Consider the following 27,825-nt stretch of genomic DNA (forward strand, 5'->3'; position numbering starts at 1 on the left):
ACTCGGGAGGCTGAGGCAGGAGAATGGTGTAAACCCGGGAGGCGGAGCTTGCAGTGAGCTGAGATCCGGCCACTGCACTCCAGCCTGGGCGACAAAGCGAGACTCCGTCTCAAAAAAAAAAAAAAGAAAAAGAAAAATCAGAAATAAAAATCAAATCTATTTTACTGTTTGTTTGTGAAGCACTGTTCTAGAACACACAGGTATGTGGTACCCTGGAATTCCCTGTTACTAGGACCTGCATAGGCCTTTTATCCAGGTCCATATCCCACAACTTGAACACACACCTCACCTGTGCATCTCTAGGTGCAATGAGAGGCTGTTTGCGGGGTGGGTGGACAGTTTGAACATGCAGGCTAGGTTGACATGGGTTGTGATGAATGGAGTTGAAATTGAGAGGAGAGGGTGGACAATTGGCCTCTGGGGCTGGCAGATAGACTTTCCAATGCCTCCACATTCCAGCAGAGAAATCATACAAGTCTTAAAATTCAGGTTCACTCAAATTTATGTCAACTTCTTTGGTGAATATAAATCCAGGTAATTCTGCTATCACAGAGTCTTAGAGTTCAAAGAAACTTTTGATTCAACTCCAAGTCTGTAAAATCTCATTCTTTTTTATGGCTGCATAGTATTCCATGGTGTATATGTACCACATTTTCTTTACCCAGTCTATTGTTGATGGGCATTTGGGTTGGTTCCATGTCTTTGCCATTGTAAATAGTGCTTCAGTAAACACATGTGTGCATGTTCCTTTTAGCCAGTCAGCCAGTCCTATTTTTTTTTTTTTTTTTTTTTTGAGACAGAGTCTCGCTTAGTCGCCCAGGCTGGAGTGCAGTGGCGCGATCTCGGCTCACTGCAAGCTCCGCCTCCCGGGTTCACGCCATTCTCCTGCCTCAGCCTCCCGAGTAGCTGGGACTACAGGCGCCCGCCGCCTCGCCCGGCTAATTTTTTGCATTTTTAGTAGAGACGGGGTTTCACCATGTTAGCCAGGATGGTCTCGATCTCCTGACCTCGTGATCCGCCCGCCTCGGCCTCCCAAAGTGCTGGGATTACAGGCGTGAGCCACCGCGCCCGGCCAAGCCAGTGCTATTAAAACATCTGTAGGAGGTGGGCCCAAGTCAAGTTCTCTCATATTTATCCCTACTTGAGGAAAAGATAGTTACATTTTCAGAGAAGTATAATTTTGTTTCTGAGGGAGAACAGCAAGTTTGAGAAACACATTTTCTGATGATGAATGGAAGAATATAGAACAAAATTAGGAATCACAGATTTTTAAAAATTAATATAATTTCTTAGAGTGAGGACACTGTATATGATGAAGTACTTATAATTTGATAGACTACACAAACTAATTACAATATGACAACAGTCATGTGGGAATATAAAAAAAATGTAACACTGTTTTCTTTAATTTTCCTAAGAGCAGAAGAAGAAAACTCAGCTATTTCCATTTGACTGTTCACTTGGGATGTAAGAGCATGTCCCATCAACATAGTTCTTTTTTCTGGTTTTATGCTGTCTAGCTAATTTTGGCATCACCTTCTTCAAAAAATTAGTTGCAGTCTTATTTCACTTACTTAATTATCCACTCCCTCTAGCCTCATCTGCTACTTGATCTCAATTATTTATTATAGAATTAATTCATTTTAAAACATTTTCATTCCTGCTCTCCAATGTAAAAGGAAAGAAGGGTGTCATCTGTACTTAATAAAGAGAACATTTAGAAGTCTGACAAAACCAATAATAAAAAATATAGTAGATTATTTGAGGCACTTGACATCAAATGAGAATGGATTAAACCCTATGAGAAGTAGGTATGAACAAAGTGAAAGGTTTGGTATGCTTACACAGAAGTGTCATTTGATTAAGAAAGAGCTCAATTGTTAATTAATTACTATATTTAAAATACATAGGTGTTTTCCTTTCACTGCCTAAAAATTGTATAGTAAGGACCAGTGCCCTCTTTTTGAGTTTTACAAAAACGTAATATACATAATTACAAAAAGGGCTAAATCTGAATTTGTCTGTGTGCCTGCTAGTCTCATAGTTTTATGATTGTTTAAAGATAATTGATTTTTTAAAGAATTTTCCTAGCTTTCTCACACTCTCACTAAAGGGCAAATTTGCATCCATTGAATGAACAGCCTAAAAGGTATTGGTTGTGGAATGAGGCATGAGGCCTTTTTGTTATTATTATTATTTATTTATTTTACTTTAAGTTCAGGATACAAGTACAGAACTTGTAGGTTTGCTACATAGGTATACATGTGCCATGGTGGTTGATGCACCTATCAAGCCATCATCTAGGCTTTAAGCCCCGCATGCATTAGCTATTTGTCCTAATGCTCTTCCCTCTTCCTCCACTCACCACCACCCCAACTAGCTCTGGTGTGTGTTGTTCTCCTCCCTGTGTCCATGTTGTTCAATTCCCACTTATGAGTGAGAACATGCAGTGTTTGGATTTCTGCTTCTTTCTTAGTTTATTGAAGATGATGGCTTCCAGCTTCATCCATGTACCCATAAAGGATATGATCTCATTCCTTTTTTATGGCTGCATAGTATTCCATGGTGTATATGTAGCATATTTTCTTTATCCAGTCTATCATTGATGGGCATTTGGGTTGGTTCCGTGTCTTTACCATTGCAAATAGTGCTTCAATAAACATATGTGTGCATGTACCTTTATAGTAGAATGATTTATATTCCTTTGGGTATATACCCAGTAATGGGATTGCTGGGTCAAATGGTATTTCTTGTTCTAGATTCTTGAGGAATCACCACACTGTCTTCCACAGTTGTTGAACTAATTTACATTCTCACCAGCAATGTAAAATCATTCCTGTTTCTCCAAGCTTCCCAGTATCTATTGTTTCTTGAATTTTTAATAATTGCCATTCTGACTGGTGTGAGATAATATCTCACTGTGGTTTTGATTTGTATTTCTATAATGATCAAAGATGTTGAGTTTTTTTTTTTTTTTTTTTTCATGTTTGTTGGCCACAAAAATGTCTTCTTTTGAGAAGTGTCTGTTCATGTCCTTTGCTCACTTTTTGATGGGGTTGTTTGCTGTTTTCTTGTAAACTTTTTTAAGTTCCTTGTAGATTCTCAGTATTAGACCTTTGTCAGATGGGTAGATTGCAAAAATGTTTTCCCATTCTGTAGGTTGCCTGTTCCCTTTGATGATAGTTTATTTTGCTGTGCAAAAGCTCTTTAGTTAATTTAGATCCCATTTGTCAATTTTGGCTTTTGTTGCAATTGCTTTGGGTATTTTTGTCATGAAGTCTTTGCCCATGCCTATGTCCTGAATGGTATTGCCCTGGCTTTCTTCTAGAGTTGTTATGGTTTTGGGTTTTACATTTAAGTCTTTAATCCACCTTGAGTTAATTTTTGTACAGGGAGTAAGGAAAGGGTCCAGTTTCAGTTTTCTGCATATGGCTAGCCAGTTTTCCCAGCACCATTCATGGAATAGGAAACCCTTTCTCCGTTGCTTGTTTCTGTTAGGTTTGTTGAAGATCAGATAGTTGTAGATGTGTAGTGTTATTTTTGATATCTCTGTTCTGTTCCATTGGTCTATTTGACTGTTTTCGTACCAGTGCCATGCTGTTTTGTTTACTGTAGCCTTGTAGTATAGTTTGAGGTCAGTACTATGATGCCTCCACCTTTGTTCTTTTTTCTTAGGATTGTCTTGGCTATACAGGCTCTTCTTTGGTTCCGTATTACATTTAAATTAGTTTTTTTTTTTTTTTTTTTTTTTATAATTCCTTGATGAATGTCAATGGTAGTTTGATGGGGAGAGCATTGAATCTATAAATTACTTTGGGTAGTATGGCCATTTTCACAATATTGATTCTTCCTATCCATGAGCATGGAATCTTTTTCCATTTGTTTATGTCCTTTCTTATTTTCTTGTGCAGTGGTTTGTAGTTCTCCTTGAAGAAGTCCTTCACATCCCTTGTAAGTTGTATTCCTAAGTATTTTACTCTCTTTGTAGCCATTGTAACTGGGAGTTCACTCATCATTTGGCTCTCTGCTTGTCTATTGTCGGAGTATAGGAATTTTTGTGACTTTCGTACATACTTCTGTATCCTGAGAGTTTGCTGAAGGTGTTTACCAGCTTAAGAAGTTTTGGGGCTGAGAAAATGGGATTTTCTGAATATAGAATCATGTCATCTGCAGAGACAATTTGACTTACTCTCTTTATTTCTTTCTCTTTATTTCCTCTCTTTATTTCCTTCTCTTCCACCATCCTATGTTGAATAGGAGCGGTGAGAAAGGGCATCCTTGTCTTGTGCCAGTTTTCAAAGGGAATGATTCCAGCTTTTGCCCATTCAGTACAACATTGGCTGTGGGTTTGTCATAAATAACTCTTATCATTTTGAGATATGTTCCATTAATACCTAGTTTATTGAGAGTTTTTAACATGAAGGGGTGTCAAATTTTATTGAAGGCCTTTTCTGCATCTATTAAGATAATCATGTGGTTTTTGTCATTGGTCCTCTTTTGTGATGGATTACATTTATTAATTTGCATATGATAAACCAGCCTTGTATCCAAGGATGAAGCCAACTTGATTGTGTGAGATAAGTTTTTGATGTGATGCTGGATTCAGTTTGTCACTATTTTATTGAGGATTTTTGCATTGATGTTCATAAGGGATATTAACTTGAAGTTTTCTTTTTTTTGTTATGTCTTTGCCAGGTTTTGGTATCAGGATGATGCTGGCTTTATAAAATGAGTTAGGCAGGAGTCTCTCCATTTCAGCTCCTTGGAAGAGTTTCGGAAGGAATGATACCAGCTCCTCTTTGTACCTGTGGTAGAATTCGGCTGTGAATCCATCTGGTCCTGACCTCTTTTTTGTTGGTACTCTATTAATTATTGCCTGAATTTCAGAACTTGTTATTGGTCTATTCAGGGATTTGACTTCTTACTGGTTTAGTCCTGGGAGAGTGTATGTGTCCAGGAATTTTTCCATTTCTTCTAGATTTTCTATTTTATTTGCATATAGGTGTTTATAGTATTCTCAGATGGTGGTTTGTATTTCTGTGGTAGTTTGTATTTCATTTTTTATTGTGTCTATTTGATTATTCCCTCTTTCCTTCTTTATTAGTCTAGCTAGTGCTCTATTTTGTTACTTAAAAAAAAAAAAACTTCTGGATTCATTGATTTTTTAAAGGATTTTTCATGTCTTTATCTCCTCCACTACTGTTTTGATCTTAGTTATTTCTTGTCTTCTGCTACTTTTTGAATTTGCTTGCTCTTGCTCCTCTATTTCTTTTAATTGTGATATTAGGGTGTCAATTTTAGATCTTTCTAGCTTTCTTATGTGGGCATTTACTGCTATACATTTCCCTCTTAACACTGCTTTAGCTGTGTCCCAGAGATTCTGGTATGTTGTTTCTTTATTCTCATTGGTTTCACAGAACTTCTTGATTTCTTCCTTAATGTCATTATCTACCCAGGAGTCATTCAGGAGTGGGTTGCTCAGTTTCCATGTGGTTGTGTGATTATGAGTGAGTTTCTTAATCCTGAGTTCTAATCTGATTGCACTTTGGTCTGAGAGACTGTTATGATTTCAGTTCTTTTGCATTTGCTGAGTAGTGTTTTACTTGAAATTATGTGGTCAATTTTAGAATAAATGCCATGTGGCACAGAGAAGAATATATATTCTGTTGATTTGGAGTGGAGAGTTCTGTAGATGTCTATTAGGTCCACTTGATCCATAGATCAATTCCAAGTTTTGAATATCCTCGTTAATTTTCTCTCTTGCTGATATGTCTAAATATATTGACAGTGGGGTGTTAAAGTCTTCCACTATTATTGTGTGGGAGTCTAAGTCCCTTTGTAGGTCTCTAAGAATTTGTTGTATGAATCCGAGTGCTCCTGTATCAGGTCCATATATAAGTAGGATAGTTAGCTCCTCATGTTGAATTGATCCCTTTACTATTATGTAATGCCCAGCTTTATCTTTTTTTATCTTTGTTGGTTTAAAGTCTGTTTTGTCAGAAACTAGGACTGCAACCCCTGCTTTTTTTTTTTTTTTTTTTGCTTTCCATTTGCTTGGTAAAGTTTCCTCCATCCCTTTATTTTGAACCCATTTGTGTCTTTGCACATGAGATGGGGCTCCTGAATACAGCACACTGTTGGTGCTTGACTCTTTATCCAATTTGCCAGTCTTTGTCTTTTAATTGGGGCATTTAGTCCATTTACATTTAAGGATAGTATTGTTACATGTGAATTTGATCCTGTGATCATGACGCTATCTGGTTATTTTGGACACTAACTGTTGCAGTTTCTTCATAGTGTCATTTGGTCTTCATATTTTGGTGTGTTTTTGCAGTGGCTGGTACTTGTTTTTTCTTTCTATATTGAGTGTTTCCATCAGGAGCTCTTGCAAGGCAGGCATGATGGTGACAAAATCCCTCAGCATTTTCTTATCTTGAAAAGGTTTTATTTCTCCTTTGCTAATGAAGCTTAGTTTGACTGGAAATAAAATTCTGAGCTGAAAATTCTTTTCTTTAAGAATGTTGACTATTGGGCCCCACTCTCTTCTGGCTTGCAGGGTTTCTGCTGAGAGAACCACTGTTAGTCAGATGGATTTCCCTTTGTAGGTGACCTGACCTTTCTCCCTGGCTACCCTTAACATTTTTTCTTTTATTTCAACCTTGGAGAATCTGATGATTATGTGTCTTGGAGTTGATCTTCTTATGGAGTATCTTAGTGGTGTTCTCTGTATTTCCTGAATTTGAATGTTGGGCTGCCTTGCTAGGTTGGGGAAGCTCTCCTGGATAATATCCTGAAGTGTGTTTTCCAAGTTGGTTCCATTCTAACCATCTCTTTCCCATACTCCAATCAATCATAGGTTCAGTCTTTTGACACAGTTCCATATTTCTCAGAGATTTTGTTCATTCCTTTTCATTCTTTTTTATTTAATCTTGTCTGCATGCCTTATTTCAAAAAGATGGTCTTCAAACTCTGATATCCTTTCTTCCACTTGGTCAATTTGGCTATTAATACCTGTGTATGATTCACAAAGTTCTCCTGCTCTGTTTTTCAACTTCATCGGGTCATTTATGTTTCTCTCTATACTGGTTATTCTAGTTAGCAGCTCCTATAACCTTTTATCAAGGTTCTTATCTTCTTTGCATTGGGTTAGAACATGCTCCTTTAGCTCAGCAATTTGTTATTACTCAACATCTGAAGACTACTTCTGTCAATTACTCCATCTCATCCTCTGTCCAGTTCTGTGCCCTTGCTGGAGATGCATTGCAATCATTTGGAAGAGCAGAGACACTCTGGCCTTTTGGATTTTCATCTTTCTGTTGTTGTTGTTAATTTTTTCTCATGTTCCTGAGTTTGTCTAGTTTCTATCATTGAGGCTGCTGACCCTCAGATGGGGTTTTTGTGGGAACTTTTTTGTTGTTGTTGATGCTGCTGTTGTTCCTTTCTGTTTGTTTGTTTTTCTTTCAGTGGTCAGGTCCCTCTTCTGTAAGACTGCTGCAGTTTGCTAGGGGTTCACTTCAGGCCCTAATCATCTGGTTCACTCCTGCATCTGGAGATGTCACTTGAGGAGGCTAGAGAACAGCAAAGATAGGTTCCTGTTCCTTCCTCTGGGATCTCTGATCTCGAGGGCCACTGACCTGATGCCAGTAGAAACACTCCTGAATAGGGTGTCTGAGAACTGTTGGAGGGTCTCATCCAGTTGGGTGGCATGGGGAGCAGGTACTGTTTAATGGAGCACTTTGACTGTCCCTTGGTGGAAGGGGTGTGCTTTGCTGAAAGGAAAACCACTCGCCTGGCCTGCCTGGATTGCTCATAACTAGCAGGAGGAAAAACTAAGTCTGCCGGTCCCTGGAGACTGCGGCCACCCCTCCCACTAGGGACTCAGGCCCAGGGAGATCAGAGTTCTGTCCCTGAGCCCCTGGCTGGAGTTCTTGGAGTTCCTGCAGGGAGGCCCAACCCAGTGGGGTAGGATGGGTTAGGTTCAGGCCTGAAGAGGCACTCTGGCCACAGTCTGCCACAGCTGGTATGTTGGGCTATGGTGGATACCTCTTGAGACCAAGCCATCCAGTCTTTCCAGCTCCAATAGGGGAAAAGCATGGCCTGGAGCTATAGAGATTGCTGCCACCCTTCCCCTGCCCTGGGAGTTTAGTGTGTTAGGCAGCTATCAGTCCCAGTGTTGGCTGCCAACCCTCCCCCAAGAAGCCCAAATGACTTAGATATCAGGCAGCCACAGCTGAGGTGCTGGCCACCCCTTCCCCTGGGAGCTCGGCAGGCTTAAGCAGATTCTAGGTAAGTGGCTATTGAGAATCTCTGTGGCTCTCTTGTTGGGATCCTAGGTCCTGGTCGCGTGTGCTCATGACTGGGATCATCCAATCTGTGGGTTGCACAGTTCTGTGGAAAAAACATGGTTTCTCAGGCTGGGCAGCACACTCACCACCTCCCTTGGCTGTGGAATGGGGGCTCCCCTGCCCCATGTGGCTTTCAGGTAGGCTGCTGCACCACACTGCTCTTCCTTCCTCTACTTGGATTATGTCAGTTATCTAGTCAGTTCTGATGACAGAACCTGGATATCTCGATTGTCAGTACAGGATTTGTACACTGTTGTGGTTCTTTTCAATGGGAGCCTCCAATTGCTGCTGCTTCTAGTTGGCCATATTGGCCCTGCCTCAAAGCCTTAATTTTTAATCCTGACTGAAGATGCAGTTCTCATTGGAAACTTTAAATTGGATGGTGTAGGAACAACCATTTGGATACTTGGTATTCTTTTGAAAAATAATATCTAACAGTGATTCCATATTATTTATACAATGATTTTCTGTCCAAAAAGAATATCAGCTGGTATATCAGAATTCATGATTGTCTTCAGAATTTTTCTAACATTGAAACAGGGTGAAAAATATGGTACAAACACACATTTTTTTTTTTAACATTAGAGATTGTACAGACCACTGCTTAATCCCAATAAAAGTACTCTTTTTATATTTAAACCATTCTAATGGTTGAGTATTTAAGATAATTTTGACATCTTTCTTCTGTGTTTTACTGGGTTACTATAACAATATTTTATATATATATATAATATATATATATAGTTTCCATCTATAATTGTGTGATACTAATTAGCTCAAATAGCTTTTTTTAAAAGAAAGCAGCAATAGGAAGACATAGCATCTATGATCTTGGATGTCAGTTGGAGAAGATGATTTCTAATATTTTATCCAAGGCTGAGATATGAAGTTTTTTGTGGCAGATATATGATAAAAGCTTCTTAAAAATATTTTTTTTAGTCAATTGACTAGCCAGCCTGCTTTTTCTTGTCCATGTTTTTAAAAATCTGAACCTAAAATCCAGTTTTCTGTCTTAAACAGAAAAAGGAAAAGATGTCCCATCAAATGCATGTTTTACAATTTTATTTCTGAAGTGCATATGATGGGAGCTATCAAACATGTAGAGAGAAACATCTGCAATGTGTGGGGATTAGTCACCAAATTTACTATATATTATTGATATCCAAGAAACTTCAATGTTTATGAGTGTCAGGTAAAGAAACAAACATATTTACTTGGAAAACAATGGATAAATTGATAGAGAAAGCAATCCACATTTTGTCTTATATCAGGTGTTGCATAATTAAATAGTTACAGGCCCACGCAGGAAAGCAAGGGACCTTAGAAGTTCGAGTGGAAAATGATAGAGGGATGAGTGGCCACAAAGATTCTATGCCCTCTCTAAAGGAGGCAGAAGACAGTCCCAGCCAATTTTTGCTACGTGACTATGAAGATCTAGTGTCACCAGTTTTACAAGAAACCATAAATTCAAATTTTTATATGTAATTTTCAGTTCCTTAAAACTCTGTATTTGACAAACAATAACAGGAAAAAAAGCATAGCTAATCATCAGAGCAGTTCTGTTTCTGCCAATTTATATATATACAATTTTACAGTATATTGCATGTAAAATATATGCAATTTTATATTAAAATGAAATCTAATCTGTCAGGTATAAAACTACAATAAAATTTAGTAAGAACTGTTGATTATTTCTGGAAAATGTCAGTGTGGTGATATTCCTAACAGGCTCAACACGTTGCTCAGGTGCAAGAAAAGTGCTGATCATTTTCAAGAGAGGAAGTATTAAGAATGAAGTTACAAAAATGTAAGCAACATAACTGATATAGTTTGGATTTGTGTTCCCACCCAAATCTCATGTCAAATTGGAGATGGGACCTAGTGGGAGGTGACTGGATCATGGGGGGTGGATTTCTCCCATGCTGTTCTCATGATAGTAAGTGAGTTCTCACAAGATCTGATGGTCTTAAAGTGTGTGGGACTTCCCCCTTTTCTTTCTCTCTCTCTCTCTCTCCCCTGCCACCATGTGAAGAAGGTCCTGGCTTCCCCTTTGCTTTCCGCCATGATTGTAAGTTTCCCGAGGCCTCCCAGTCATGCTTCCTGTTAAGCCTGTGGAACTGAAAGTAAATTAAATGTCTTTTCTTCATAAATAACCCAGTCTCAGGTAGTTCTTTAAAGCAATGTGAAAATGAACTAATAACTGAACATGTAAAGCATGTAAAATGCTGGCCCATTTGTCCATCACACCTTAGGAAACACAAAATGGAACTGTAGTAGGCCAGAGATAGACAAGTAAATCATGTTGATCAATGATATCCGTGTTGCAGACAGGGGAGAGAGGTTGAAGTTGAGGTCAAGGGTGCATGAAGAAAGGTGAGTAAGTTTTGTATTTGCTTTGTTTTCTAGAAAAATAAGGCTAAAGAGCAGTAATATTGGGGTCTATAATATACTATGTGTGGTTATGAGGTTAACCCCTGGTTTATTACAGGATTCTGGTTTATTACAGGATTCTGGAATAATAGTTCTAGGAGGCCTTCTTTTAAAATTAAAAAGAAAATAAAAAGAAGAGGGAGAAGAGAATGAAAAGGAAAAGAAAAAAAGGAAAAAAAAATGGCTTACCTTTAGTCAATGTATACAGTAAGAAATACACAAACCCACACAATAAGGGCATTACCACTAGTAGCTGTCTATGCTGATACTAATTTTTTTAACATTTATATCAGTTGTTCTCAAACTTTGATGTGCATAAGGATCATGCAGGGAGTCTGTTAAAATATAGATTGATAAATTCACATCCTGGAGATGCTGATTCACTAAGTTTGGCTTGAGGGCCTAAAAATCTACATTTTCAAATGTGCACCAAGTATTTGTGATGCATTTGTGATGCAAAAAGACTCTATTTTGAGAAGCATCAGGTTAGATGAGCAAGCCCTCACCAGACATCAAATCTGTTGACACCTTAATCTGGTACTTCTTAGCAGCAAGAACTATAAGAAATACATTTCTATTGTTTATAAGTCACCCAGTTTACTGCATTTTGTTAGAGAAGCCCAATTGAACTGAGCCAAAGTGCCTTAAATCTCACTGAAGAAGCACTAACAGATTATATGAAAGTTACTAATAATAACTAAGTTACTGTTCATCTTCTGCCTGTAGTAGTGGGAGCAATCAATGTAAAACAATAATTTGAAAGTAAAATTTTATTAGTACTCGATAGGCTAAGGCAAAAGTGAAACATTGGGAACTTACACTTGGAGCACGGTCCTAGGATCTCCAACTTCGCCCCCATCACCAATTGTCAAGGTATCATAGCCAATCTCCAGATCAAATTCTTCAAAATTTATCTGGATAACCTAGTAGTAAACAGAAACATACACCTTCCTTAAATATATTGTGTTATGTAATAGAAACAACAGAAACAGCAATGACAGAAAAGCATTCTTTGTCTCTCCACACACACACACACACACACACACACACACACAAGCAGTTTTTTATATATATATATAATTTCATAGTATGGCAGCAAGTCATGTTAGAATATGCTTAAAGTTCAATCATTATATCATTACATGACTTTTACTTGCTGTATTGTATTTTCTGCATTAAATGTTCAATGAAATTTCATGGTTTCTGTTTATAGAATACTCTTATTTGAAGAATGATTAAAGCAAATCTACTCTAAGAAGGCTTTATAAAAAGTATATGTAGGTGGAGAGTGGTTTTCCACACATTCGCATATATATTTTATAAAGTTAACGTGCAGAAACAGAGTGTGCTATTTCCATTAAGTAGTAAAGCTTAAAATTTGTTAGAGCTAAACTTGAATCTAGATTGCCAGAATGGTATCAAGTTTATTTTTATGTATCCTTTGGTAACAGAATTCCTCAAATATATTAAAATGAGTGGCAAAACTGGGAGCACAATACTTTGAGAGGCACACTGCACCATGGTATGTAATTCAGCATTATTTCTTACTAAAATATACTCATATATTCATATATTGCTTATATAGCTATGCAAAAATTCAAATTTAATTAAATTGCAATTTTAAAAATAGCTAAAATATTGAAAAGATGTAATTAAGAATCAGTACAGAAAGAAATTACATAAAATTACATAGTGTCCTACATATAGTCATGTTTTGAGCAAAAAATAATTTATAATAAATTATTGTTCGTCACCTGATAAAATGAATGCCTGAGGTTACCACATTATGAGAGAATAAATGAAGAAGATATTTCTTTAGTAATATTTATAACTATTTTCTACTTTGTTATTGTAAAAATAATTAAAAATAAAGGAATTTATATCCTGACTTATTTTGCTGTATAACAATTTTTGACTACACATATTTCTTGTTTTATAAAATATTTTAATATTTGCATTGACTAAAGCAATTGTTTTGTCCAAATTTAAATATAGCATGTAAATGAAAACTTTGACCTATACATTTTAAATGATCATAATTTTTTTTTTTTTTTGAGATGGAGTCTCGCTCTGTTGCCCAGGCTAGAATATAGTGGTGCGATCTCGGCTCACTGCAAGCTCTGCCTCCCAGGTTCACCCCATTCTCCTGCCTCAGCCTCCAGAGTAGCTGGGACTATAGGCAGCCACCATGTCTGGCTAATTTTTTTGTATTTTTTAGTAGAGACGGAGTTTCACTGTGTTAGCCATGGTCTCGATCTTCTGACCTCGTGATCCACCTGCCTCGGCATCCCAAAGTGCTGGGATTACAGGCGTGAGCCACTGTGCCCAGCCTACATGATCACAATTTTTAAAATATGTGTATTTGTTCCACGTATAGTTAAATATAAATACTTTCCATTGATAATTACCTGTCAGTATAGATTTACATTGTTTCTCATTTTCTTTTCTTTTCTTTTTTTTTTTTTTTTTTTTTTGGCTACTATAAGCAACATGGTCATGAGCAAAATTAAACACCTTTTGGTTCACATTTTGAAGTATGTCTCTAGGCAGTATACTTGCTAGGTAATAACAGCAAAAATTCATTTTATAACCTAGTCCCATATGGTTTTCCAAAATTGTTTTACCGATTCAAATGTTCACACTTGCATACATTGAATGCATTTATTCCTACAACTCTAGTAGGTGTAAAAGTGTTTTTTTGTTGTTTTGCTTTGTGTGTGTGTGTGTGTGTGTTTTCCTTATTACTAATTGAGTTGCATATCTTTTTATATGTTTATATATCATTCATATTTCCTTTTCTGTGACACAACTATTTGTGTTTTGGCATCTTTTTTCCTCAGACCTCTTGTCTACTTGTTATTAATTGCAAGAATTCTTTATATTGGTGATTCCAAAAGCATTCCATTACAGCACACTTTAAAAACAATAATATTTGTAATACACAAAGGTGAACAGATGAAGCTGCTTATAATGGAAATTTTATTTTTATTTTTTGCCCAGGACCTTCTGTTCCATAGAGGGAGTTAAATCAATATCTTAGTTCTACCTGTGGCTAACTCATAGTACACCATTGAACCTGGCTCACTAGTTGAGATCAGCTTTATATATTATGGGTACTAATTCCTTACATTACATGTGTTGCAATAGCTTCAAGTTCACAGCTTCCTTGTTAGATTACTTGATACAAAAAGTTATTAATTTTACCAGAGTAAGACTTACTTATCTACTCATAAAATAGTAGATAAACAAATCCTACTCTGGTAAAAATTATTAATATTAATGACACAAGCTCATACAGATGTATCTTCATATCTTTTATCTTTTGTGAATTGACTTTTATAGAAACTGCAAAGTAGGACTGTATTGGAGGCAGAATTCTAAGATGTCTTCCAATATTCTAATCCCCTGGTGTAGATAACCTATATGATACCCTCCCCTTCAGTGCGGGCAAGATCTATGAAGATGATGGATTATCAATTCTATGATTAGCTTATATTATATGGAAAAGGTGAAGGAATATTACAGATGTATAATTAAGGTCTCTAATCAGTTGACTTTAAGTTCATCAAAACGGAGATTATTCTGAGTGGGCCTGACTAATTCAGGGGATTCCCTTTAAAAGAAGGTCTAGAAGTAAGAGATCAAAAAACAAGCTAACAAAAAATCAGAAGAGATGCTCTCCTGTTGGACTTGAAGATACAAACTTCCATGCTGTGGAAAGGCACGTTTAACATGGAGCAGTGGTGCCCTTTACAAGGTGAGGGCCTAAGTCCTGCAACCACAATAATTGAAGTCTGCCAACAAGTGAGCCTGGAAGAAGCCTTACAGTTTCAAATGAGATCCCATTCCGGACCAATGCTTTGATTTCACCCTGGTACAACCTTGAAAAGAAGACCCAGATATCCATGCCTAGACTCTTTTCCTGTGGAAACTGTGAGATAACAAATTTACGTTGTTTCATGTTGCTAATTTTGGGTAATTTTTTACACAGCAATATAAGTTAGCACAGTATTCCTTTCATTTTTCCCTCCAATATGAACACCCAGTTGTCTCAGTACTTTTTATTTAATAAAAAGCCCTTCTTTCTCCAATGATCAGCAAACTCTAATATATATAACTATTCTATATGTAAGTATATTGGATTTTGGATTATGGATCTTGTTGTCTTGGTGAGTTTGTATGTACCCAAACTACCACAAATTGGCTTATTATTATTATTACTATAAGATAAGACTGTATCTTATAAGTCAGAGACTCCACAAACTTAATCCTTTTGTTCTTTGGGAGTATTTTGACTACTCTTGGACCATTTGTCTTTCACATATCAACTTGTAAAATTCTTCAGAAATTTATTTGGGCTTTCTATTGGAATTGCAGTGAATCTATAACTGATTTGTTGAGAACTGACATCTTAAGGTATTGAATCTCCCTACACACAAGTCTGACTTATCTCTTCATTTATGTAGATCTCTAAATATCTTTTAATAATGTTTTTTAAAATATATTACATGTTGAAAATGCTTTTTGCTATTGAAAGTGGTATTTATCTTTATATTTGGAACTTTTTTGGTATATAGAAATGAAATTTATTTTTTTGTCTATTGATCTAACTAGGCACTGGATAAAGCATCCATATTATTTAAAAACATTTGTAAATTATTTTTAGTTTCTTACATAGCAAGCATGTCTTCTGTAAATAATATTTTAGGTTCTTCTTTTACAAATTATGTAATTTTAAAATCTTAACTTTCTTGTATATCTGGTAAAATGTTTACTAGAACAGATGACAACTGGCCTCATTAAATTGTACCTCATTCAAGAGGGAATGCCTCCAATATATATGTTTGTATGTCTGTGTGTGTATGTGTGTGTGTGTCTGTATGTTTGTTTGCATGATATTTATTCATAGTTTTATACATTTCTTTTGTTTTCTTGTGAACTAATAATGACATGAACATTACTATGTTTCTTATATTTCAGAGAGAGTAACTCTCAAAGTACCTCATCTGTCATCCTGCCAAAAGGATAAATCCCATGATCTTCATCACCCCAACCTATTTCACAGTAGATCTATGAGTGAACTGTAATTAAAATTAGAGAATGTCTCCTTTCATATGACTTAAAAGTCTAATAGGCTAGTGGATACAAATTAAGTGTCTAATAAATGACTGCCTGATTGATTGCTAGTTCTATACCAAACTCTTCATATCCATTATTGTATAATCATGTCCTAAAGACTTTGGACACCCATAGAATGGTAGATCTTATTTTGCCGAAATTGTAACTGAGACTCTTGCATGTATATATGCAACAATGAGAGCTCTATCTCACTTTAAATTAAGTGATGAATTAATTACTAACTAATCCATATACTTTTGGATAAGCACTTAACCACTGAGCTGTCATTGAATTTTTAGACACTTGTAATTCTTGAACAGTTTCAATGACACACAATTACTGAGAAGCTAAAATATTCTGATTGAATTTTTATAATACATTCATTTTAGTTTGATTTATTTATGCTTATTTTTAACATTATTATTGAAATAGTTCACAGAAGTAAAACTTGTACATTAAAAAAATTAAAAATTACCTTTGCCTTATTTGAAGCCATTAATATAAGTAAGGCATTACAGTAAAACCCCAACATAGCATATTGAGATATGGTTAAAAGAAAAATACCTTTAATAGAATGTATAAATAAAACTTAGGAAAACAAAAACAAATTGACAAGAAAACTTGTTCATGCTATAATGTAATAAGTAGCATCAGTAGTCTGATGTAAAATTTTCCTTCTTTATTGATACTTTAATAATATGAAAGTGACCAAATAGACATTTCCACCCATTTATTTTTGTATAATATATAAAAGTTAATATAAAAAATCAACAAATAGTCATCAGTATAATAGGAATGCTTCTTCTACATGTTTATTTGGTAGTAGGGCAGAAACATTTAGTAAGAAAATAGGAAAAATACGCATTTAGTGTAAAAAGAATGCCATACATTTTGCCTGCTTTACTTCTTCCTAATCATTTGTGGAGTAAATAAACAAAAACATAAATTGCATTTAACACATAGGACTAATGAAAAAAAAACTGTAATAATAAAATATGCCCTTAAAGTATTTAAATAATGTATAATTGTCTTTATTTTTTTTAAACCAAGTAAGTCACTCTCTTGATTTCCATTGTGGAATGGTGATTCTAACTGGATTGTTTAGTGTTGCTTATTGAGGTTGGAATTAAACTATTTAATCTACTAATGAAGTCAATTAAAAATAACATAATGCTTTTTAACACTGACTTTCCAGAAGTAAAAAATCCATAGATAGCATTAAATATTAAATACTTGGTAGATCAATTTCTCATAAGGCTCAATACATAGGTTTTTACAGGATATTTTGTTAAAACTGGTACAGAAGCTATGTCTCATAATCTTCATTCTGTGAATCTTGCACTGATAATTTAATACCATAACTTCTACATTGTCATTATTTCTGAAGCCATGTGGAATTCCCACTTAATACCCATTAACATGAATTTTTTAAATGGAATATATTTATATTACATAAAACAGTGGTCTCAGAATTATAAATGCATTCTTTTATTTTGACCCTAGAAGTCTATGTTGTGTACATCTATACATTATTCTGGCTGCCCAGCACCTGAATATCCTCCTTTCATCTGGGAAATTAGGAATCTTGGTAGGAAGTACAGCATACCTCCCAATATGGTCAGATCCTAGACTCCCCATTATTCATTGTATCCAGTGTACAGGTATGATAACTAAGATTCCCTTATCAATCAGATACACATCTTAAGTGTATAAATAAGGAAACAAAGATTGGATTCTGGCAAAGATTGTCAAAAGCAGCAGAAACATACAGTTTCAGGGGCAACAGTGGTTGTAATATGTAGTGGCACTGAAATTCTAGAGCACAGCAGTCTTGTCCAACAGGTAAAAATGAATCCTCCCAGGAGTCAGAGCCAGAAGCTGTGGAGCACTATGACAAGGTAAATAGATTCTATTACATTCCAAGCTTTTCTAGGAACTCATTCCATTTCTAGAGAAGTCAATGTTCACTAGTCTTATCCAGAAGGATATGATATTGTTCTATGACCCAGTAACCATTGTATAGCTTCAATTCTCTCTTCTTCTGAATGGGAGTTCTTAGGGAAGTTACCCTGTTTGTGTTCTATACTTTTATATTGGATTTGGCCTTTTAGCCACAGGTCTTTAGACAGTGAGGAATTACCTGTAGATATAATGGAGAAGCTAGTGTATCACTTAGGGATTCTGGACATATCTTTGCATGTAGTAAATGGCTGAAATGTTAGGTTTTCTCTATTAATGCAGATAGAAAATATGTTTTATGTAAGTATTTTTTCCAAAGTGAATGCGGGAGAAGAAAGATGGGTCTGGAGAGGTATTTGATAACCAAAGGGGAAAATGTGGCAGATGCTATTGATTGCTTACCCAACAGCCACCTTCCTTATTTGCCCTTGAGCTTTTCTTTTTTTTTTTTCTTTTTTTTTAAATTTAATTTTATTTTTTTAATTTTATTTTTAAATTTATTTATTATTATTATACTTTAAGTTGTAGGGTACATGTGCATAACGTGCAGGTTTGTTACATATGTATACTTGTGCCATGTTGGTGTGCTGCACCCATCAACTCGTCATTTACATCAGGTATAACTCCCAATGCAATCCCTCCCCCCTCCCCCCTCCCCATGATAGGCCCCGGTGTGTGATGTTCCCCTTCCTGAGTCCAAGTGATCTCATTGTTCAGTTCCCACCACAGGACATATATTTTGTTCCCGTGTATCCTTTTCTGTACATCCTAATGCTCAGGGACTGCTCATCCAATTCTGAGTCTCCTGAGATGGGTCCTAATCACTCTATGTCCCATTCCATTTGTCAGTGATTAGATTATACATATTTGACCTAATTCTGGCCACTGGAAGATGATTAGCAATTTGCGGAGGAGCTTTTGCAAAATGATTTCTTGGTTTTCAAAAAGTACAAAAAATCAGTCTGCTTTGAGGTAATTCTATCTGAATGTATTGAGCTATTACAGCCATCTCACAATACGTAGTTTGAAGACAAAGCCAAACTACATATTGAGATGTCCAGAACCTAGGAATGGTGTTTTTCTGTGTGTGGGGGGCTTGCATGCTTCTGGTCAGTATGCTTTTTAAATATTGCATTTTCTTATTATTTAAGTCATTTGACTTGAGGTTTCCCATATGTAAATTGAAGACATTCCAATGAATAAATGGTTTTAATAACTTCTCAGTTTAAAGGAATGTTTTGCCCAAGTAATTTTCCCATGTTTATTTGGCTACTGGTGATGAAACTAAACTTCAGGTTTGCTTGACGATAATGATTATCTGCTTAAACATCACCCTATGCTACGTTAACAAAGTTCTGAAATTTAGAAAATACTTTCTGTGTATCCCAAATACCTCATATCATGTTGTAATCATAATATAGTTCATAAATATGTTCTTTGATGTCTGGCATATGCCTCATGTATTAAATAGTGATGGCAGGGAGAGACAATTTCTGAAAGCTAACAATTAATAAATATTACATAAATTCCTTGGGAAAAATATAGAAAGTGTCTATTGATATAAGTTATTTTGTGTTCCATGGTAAAGTCTGTATTTTTTAATTCAAAATAATTCTGGAAGCTGAAGAAATTTCACAATATTAGTCATTTTTAATTTACATAATTAGTACAACATTCAAATTAGCCTTTGATGATGTTTAACCAAACAAATTAATGATGCTTTAACTAATGTCAATACCAATACCAAGTTATAGTCATTAGTGAGACAGGATGATATAGATAAGTCCATGGGAAAAGCCTGGGATTATAGCCCCATTTCTCTCAAAAAATGTTATATTGTCTTGAGCAATTCTGTAACATATACAAAATAGTGTTTATAATTCATATTTTAAGGTTGAAATATGTATTACAATAAGCAAAGATTATAAAATAATACATAGGATGCTTGTAGGGCCTCATAAATGGTAGTTGTTATTAGCTATGTCAATTATCTTAAAATAGGTGTTCACATCTGTTCACAATGAATCTTGAGGATGAAGTTCTTTTATCAGCAATCCCATTTGATTCCAAGATAAGAGTTTTTCCCCCAAACTCAATGCTGCTAAAAATTTACCTTTTCTGGGAGCAGCTTTTCTCCATTATGATTATTTCAGAATGGCAATAAGTCACTCTAATATTAACAACTATTTTTGCTACCCAGTGTGGAAATCAGAATGCATTATATATGTATAATTACAAAATATAAAAACTTCAATTAATCTTAAGGTATGCAAATAGCATGTTACACAATCAACTTGACATCTAATTAAAGCACTTCTTTCTTCATATACTTTCTATACCTTGGCAATCATAGTCCAATGAGGGAAACGTGACATAAGCAAGATGAATACAATACCCTGTGTTGACTGTTTTGAGATATGGACACACTGGGTTATATTAGCAGAGATGACAGTCACTCAATCCAGCTGGAGAGTAAAGAGGAAATAATCCCTTGAGATGGAAAACCCCAGACACTGCCAATGAAGGTGGAGTTGGGAACTGGGAAAGAACATTCTAGGGAAGAATGTGAAATATGGCAAAGTGAAAAAAATATTTTTGTTTCTGAAACATGAACTGTGAGGCAAAAAATGATGAGAAGGAACACTAGAAATGAAGGCAGAAAACAGACCATGTTAGGGACTTTGAACTTAAGTCCATACATATAGAAGTATATGAAAAGCAGCAAATTACGATTTTGAACGAAGTTGAAAGGGCTATATTTAATTTTTTACTTGCTCACTTTGGCAGCAGGAACAATCTGGATTTGAAGGATAACAGGGCAGAGGTAGAGAGATTGAGGACCTAAACTTGGGCTGTCGAAGCAGGGATGGAGAAGAGTGGATTCAGTTAAGGTTTCTTTGCTCCAAATTAAAATAATTATAATAGTTTTTTTTTCCTTTTTCTCCATACATTTGAAAGCATTATTCAAAGGCACACATAAAAATCATGCCTTGGCAGGACTGTCTTATCAAATGTTATTGCTTATAAATGTCTAATTTAGAGAGAGCAGAATATGGAGTACCTTTATTAAAAAATCATATAATTCAGAATAATCCTAAAACTTGGTTGCTTTTGTGGCATGTATTATAAATGACATACATTTCACATGCATATGGATAATTCATGTTAATGATATTTAAATAATAATCATCCTAAATTAGCTATTTAAAAATAAATATACAAAGGTAAACTTATATGAAATTTGTGTAATAGGTAAATATTGTATGATATAAAATGCTTAAAGTATGACACGTGAAAATTCCTTATTTATTCATTTTAAAGTAATATCATTTTAGAGAAAAGAATACATATCTCATTCTAGAAGAATTAAGAACTGCAATATTTAATATTTTACTTACATATTTTATTACAGAATATGTATCCCAAGACTCTAGGCTAGACCATTCAACAGTGACAAGTGCCACCTCAGGGAATTCTCTAGGCTCATCCAATTTGCTGCCAGTATCAGGTTAACAGTTTCAATTCTTGCAAGGGATCATATTTTAGATACGGGGTGGAGGAGAGTGTGGGGACACCGAGAGCTATTGATGGAGTGATGAAAGCTTTTAGCTTTGTTTTATTTTTCTATGCCTTTAATATCTGTACACTGGTCTTCTCCTTTAGGGGATTCCTGGTATGTAACAATGACAGATTAAATAAAGGACGACAAATGTTTCACTGAAGGGAAAAAGCTACATAAAATGAAAAATCCATCAAATATTAAATCCATAACACAACAGTACAAAACCATTGGTCCTTTTGCATCATTTATTCATGCTTAGCTACTGGAGCATATAATTTAAATTCCATAATACATATAAACGATCAACTTGAATTTACAGATTTTGAGGAAAATCCTTGCAGATAATATTCTTGGTTTTAAGAGATTATTCATTACAAATTTGTGTAAGTTAGGTGATATATATTCAAAATATTTTGAAAAACAGATATGTATGAGGTTAATTAAAATAAATTTGCTAAGAAGGACTCTTTTCCTAGTTTTTGTCCCTTATTAAAAATAGGGTGATCGTGGTCTAGGATACCTCTCTTTTCATTTATTTATCTGTATCTATTTTAATATAAAAAATGTTTGACTCCAGACTTTGAGAAAATGAAAGGTGTGTTCAAAATGATTAGACACAAAACTATAGTAGTGATATACAGATATTTATATACTTTCATACATAATGAACTGTGCAATGAGTTTTAATTCTAGCCTCAGTTTATCCTTGTTATTTTTCTTATGACACCAAAAAGAAAGGATGTAAGATACCAGCTTCTCAATTCATGGTCTTTGCTGCTAACTTTACTTTTGTTTATGTAATTTCTTTTTTTTAATATTATACTTTAAGTTCTGGGGTACATGTGCACAATGTGCAGGTTTGTTACATATGTATACATGTGCCACGTTGGTGTGCTGCATCCATTAACTCGTCACTTACATTAGGTATATCTCCTAATGCTATCCCTCCCTGCTCCCTTCTCCCCACAATAGGCCCCGGTGCATGATGTTCCCCTTCCTGTGTCCAAGTGATCTCATTGTTCAATTCCCACCTATGAGTGAGAACATGTGGTGTTTGGTTTTCTGTTCTTGCAATGGTTTGCTGAGAATGATGGTTTCCAGCTGCATCCATGTTCTTACAAAGAACACGAACTCATCCTTTTTTATGGCTGCATAGTATTCCATGGTGTATATGTGCCACATTTTCTTAATCCAGTCTGCCACTGATGGACATTTGGGTTGATTCCAAGTCTTTGCTGTTGTGAATAGTACCACAATAAACATACGTGTGCATGTGTCTTTATAGCAGCATGATTTATAATCCTTTGGGTATACACCCAGTAATGGGATGGCTGGGTCAAATGGTATTTCTAGTTCTAGATCCTTGAGGAATCGTCACACTGTTTTCCATTATAGTTGAACTAGTTTACAGTCCCACCAACAGTGTAAAAGTGTTCTTATTTCTCCACATCCTCTAATATTCAGAACCTATAAAGAACTCAATCAAATTTACAAGAAAAATCAAACAACCCCATCAAAAAGTGGGCAAAGGATATGAACAGACACTTCTCAAAAGAAGACATTCATACAGCCAACAGACACATAAAAAAATGCTCATCATCACTCGCCATAAGAGAAATGCAAATCAAAACCACAATGAGATACCATCTCACACCAGTTAGAATGGCAATCATTAAAAAATCAGGAAACAACAGGTGCTGAAGAGGATGTGGAGAAATAGGAACACTTTTACACTGTTGGTGGGACTGTAAACTAGTTCAAATATTGTGGTAAACAGTGTGCCGATTCCTCAAGGATCTAGAACTAGAAATACCATTTGACCCAACCATCCCACTACTGGTGATATGCCCAAAGGATTTTAAGTCATGCTGCTATAAAGACACATGCACACGTATGTTTATTGCAGCACTATTCACAATAACAAAGACTTGGAATCAACCCAAATGTCCATCAGTGACAGACTGGATTAAGAAAATGTGGCACATATACACCATGGAATACTATGCAGCCATAAAAAAAGGATGAGTTTGTGTCCTTTGTAGGGACACGGATGCAGTTGGAAACCATCATTCTCAGCAAACCATTGCAAGAACAGAAAACCAAATACCACATGTTCTCACTCATAGGTGGGAATTGAACAATGAGATCACTTGGACACAGGAAAGGGATCATCACACACCAGGTCCTATTGTGGGTGGGGGGGAGGGATAGCATTAAGAGATATACCTAATGGGTGCAGCACACCAACATGGCACACGTATACAAATGTAACAAACCTGCACGTTGTGCACATGTACCCTAGAACTTAAAGTACAATTAAAAAAAAAAAAAGAAAAATAAATCAAGGGAAGATGATAGAGAATGGTGGAGGTGTTCAGTGATAGAGGAGGTGAGGGTGAGAAACTTGAGAGATATCTGAATGAAAAGAAGAATTATTTAGATATCACATTTATCAGTGGTTTCTCATTCTACATTTGAATAACTCTCAGAGGGCCCTCTACGATCTGACCTTTCTTTAGTTCTACAGTCTCCATGATGTCCATTCTCCTCTTTACCCACTATGCCAAGGGCCCCTGTCATCTTTTTAGTTTCTAGACGACATCAGGGCCATAAAAATCCTTTATGAGGACTAATTCTGTCTCAGACACTCTTCTCTCTGCATTGCCAGTTCCTTGTCATTCTATAATATTGGCTTAAAAATCATCTGCTCAGAAAACTATTTTTGACATTTCTAAGGGGCTTCCTCTTTATTACATTAAGGGTGATTTCTTTACATTATGATTATTTATTTCTGTGTTTATCATTTTATTGTCTCTTTAAAGTGCTAACTAGAAGCTTCCTGATGTTAGCACATTTGTCTTTTAAAAAAATTGATTGCAGTCCCAGGTTCTACACTGTAAAAATGTAGGATTTCCCAGGTAATGTCTAGCTAAGAGTTATAGTATTGGTATTCATCTGACCACTCTAAGACACATGAGGTGTTTTATGCCTGTCCTTGTACGTTAGAGATCATCACAGTCTGATAATGTATAGGGTGAATACAGAAGAGGTCTTAACAGGAAAAAAAAAAAAGAAAAAAAGGATGGAGCTACTACATCCTATCTCTGCAAATGTTGCTCCCTTCAATGCTTACCCCTAGTATCATTGATGTGGGTGACTTTGCTATTACGTCAGAAGGGGTTAAAATTCAAAGCAGATATGTAATGCTGAACAAAGGAATTACACAAATTTTTATACTTTGATACGTATATTATGTGATTCTTGCTGTGAGAGGGCAATTAAATCATCCAAATGACTCTTTCACATTGTATAGAGATTCCAGGAGACCAAAAAGCTGTAATAGTAAGAAGGGCAAGTGCTGTGGGTAACACAGGTATAATATCACATCCCTCTTCTCTCTTCACAACCCAGCTGCAACTATTCTTGAGGTGTTAGGTAGCTGGGGTAGGAGACAATGTTCCAGAAGGTTGAGCATGGCCCCCACTAACTCTAAGGTTGTCATTAAGATAATTTTCCATTCTGCTGCAAAACCTCTCAGTGACAGAAAGCAAAAGCTCACAGCTCTTGCCAGTTTCTTCTTCAGGCTCTCTTGGCAGAAGCCTATTCTGGCTTAGAAGCATCTGCTGATGGTTTCCAATGACTAACATCAGCAGGGAGTCTCCACAAGAATATTTCAAGATCTGAAATGCATGAGAGTGTGTGTTATCTGCACAGCAGGAAACTAAGCTCAAACACTGGTGGAGGCATTATACCCCTCTCGCTCTGGAAATGTATTAGTGTTAGTTGTGGTGGTGGTAGTTGCAGTAGTAGTTATAATAGTAATATTATTAGCACTAATATTTTGAACATCTATATTCCAGGCCCTGTTTTAAGTGCATATCTCATATTATCCTTTCAGGAGACATAAGAAATTAAATTATTGAGACCACAGAAGCCCAGATAAGTTTTTTGTGGTGATCTGTGATTCATTACACAATTATGCAGTGTCTATATTTATATACAACTAGATACTTTTTATATTTGTGTATTAGTATATGAGAAATTTTAGCATCAAGAATATAAAATATAGAAAGGACATACAATAAATATTTGCTATTTATTCCTAATTATTCAATGAGTGGTACCACATCTTCAAGAGAATATAAAATACTGAAAGTCAGTGACTATTATTGTAAGTATTAAACTCTTATGATGTTAAAAAAAAAAAAACTATGTTGATTCAAGATGTTAAAATGAATCTGCCTCTAACTTTAGTAAAATTGCAATCTATAATTTTATACATGCAATTATGGAATTAACTAAAATATATGTGATGAAAAAATAAGTTGCTAAAATATTAGTTTAAGAATAAAATAAACATAAATACTTTTCTAGAATAAACATCAATTCTATCCAAAAAGAGAGATTTTATGTTTGGTTTCTTTATACTTCTCTGTGATTTCATTTACAAAAACATTGATTAGAAGAATGATGATCACACTAGATACTATCGTTTGAATGTCTCCCCTCAAAAATTCAGATATTATTAATGTGATAGTATGAAAGGTGGCAGCTTCAAGGTGATGTGCCATGAGGGCTTCTGCCTCGTAAATGGGAATTAGATGCTTATAAAAGAGGCAGCATTAAGCTCCCTTGTCTTTCTCACTTTCCATGTGAGGACACAGTGTCTTCTACTGTCCAATTTCCTTGTTACTCCTCATTGCCACCTGTGATAGGCAGAATACCTAATTAAAGACATTCACTCCCTTATCCAATAAAAGCTGTGAATATATTACCAGACATGTTAAAAGGGACTTCTTGAAGTTGTGATTCAATTTAAGAATCTTGAGATGAAAAGTTTATTCTGGATTTCTAGAGTGGGCCAAATCTATTCAAACAAGTCTTAAAATTAGAGGAAGATGTCAGAAGAATGTGCAAATGTGACATCAGAAGGACTAGACACATCTTTGCTGGATTTGAAGATAGAGGAAGAAGACTGGGAATGGCCCTCAGGTAAGAGCCAAAAAAAATGAGGATCTTGAGGAACTACAAGGAACTGAATTCTGCCAACAAGATCAATTAACAGGAAACATTCTTTCCCAGATTTTCCAAAAAGGAATACGTGTGCTGACAACTTAGTTTTATTGCAATGAGCCCCATGGTGGACTGCTGAGCCACAGAATTATAAAATAATGAATGTTTTTATTTATATTAATATTATTAATATTTGTTTTAAGTCACTAAGTTTACAGTAATGTGTTACAGCAGCAATAGAACTGTCATTTTTATAACAGCATCCAGATTTCATCATTCTTATTTCATTTAATAAAGCCACTGGCTCACCCTGCAAATTTACATAAGTGACTTAAGTTTTCCGAACTTGTTTCTGCACCTAAACAATACATACAATAATATTAACTACTTTATACAATTAATAGGAGGATTAAGTGAGAAGATATATAAAAATAGCTTAGGACAGTGCCTGTCACATACACTCAATTAATCTACAATTTAATATAATTAATTAAAAAATCAGTAACAGTAATAAAATTATGAGTTTTATCCTAATATCTTTAGCTAGCTAGTACTTAAATGGGAATATTCTTTGTTCACTCCTCAATTTTGGACTAAATATGTGTAACAGAGGTGTCATATATTTCCCAAACATCCATGTACTCCTTCTCCTACCATAGTATAATTCCTAGCTGGTAGCAAGTTGTCCTTAGTAAACACTATGTTTTCCATTCTTTTTTGTAGCTGAGTATGAGAATGTTGTTAGATTATTGCAAAAATAAGATATAAATAGAAATGTTTTGAAGCAGCATCAAGAAATATTTCTTAAGAGATAGTTTACATTTGTCCTTTGTTTTCCTTATTTATCACTTCCCCCAACCTGCTTCCTAGATGGGTTAGACACCATGTTGGAACCTAAGAAAAAGACCACAAATTGGGAACGGTAGGGTAGTGAGTTAGCCTATGACTCTGAGAAATTTCTGGAGCTGAGACACCATTAGTCTCGGACCAGATACATATCTTGTTTAAATCTCTGTTATGCTTTTTCTGTCACTGACATCCAAACCTAATAATTGAAAAGCCTGTGTATCTTGGTTGTTTTAATTAAGGCCTTCTTTGCCCAGTTTCTCTTTTTCCTCCCCTATGTCGACTCCGAAAAGACTATATTTGGTTGTATAAGTACATTGATTGCCGTAACTTATTTGAATTCCTTACTATTTATGCCAAATTATTGTTCAACACAGCTCTGATTATGCATATCATTCCAGTATAATCATAATATTGAGATTAAAGTGGTGAGTATAACCAATGGTTAGTAGTTGGAAGAGTAGTGGAAAAAATACAAACAAAAATGCTTTGTAATTCCATATTTAGCCTACTTTGTTGGTAAGAACCAGAGACATTCCTCGAAAAAGCTGA

The 27,825-nt window shown here is 35.4% G+C and overlaps 1 protein-coding gene across 1 annotated transcript in view; it reads right to left on the reverse strand.

Annotated features, from left to right (window-relative positions):
* The window catches only part of CSMD3 (CUB and Sushi multiple domains 3), a 1,234,679-nt gene that overhangs the window by 587,343 nt on the left and 619,511 nt on the right, over window positions 1–27,825 (reverse strand). Inside the window, exon 12 of the mRNA XM_025394338.1 lies at window positions 11,595–11,698. Within this exon, the coding sequence (XP_025250123.1) occupies window positions 11,595–11,698 (104 nt within the window). The remainder of the gene's footprint in view (window positions 1–11,594; window positions 11,699–27,825) is intronic.

This window comes from Theropithecus gelada, chromosome 8 (assembly GCF_003255815.1).
Source record: "Theropithecus gelada isolate Dixy chromosome 8, Tgel_1.0, whole genome shotgun sequence".
Classification (NCBI taxonomy): domain Eukaryota; kingdom Metazoa; phylum Chordata; class Mammalia; order Primates; family Cercopithecidae; genus Theropithecus; species Theropithecus gelada.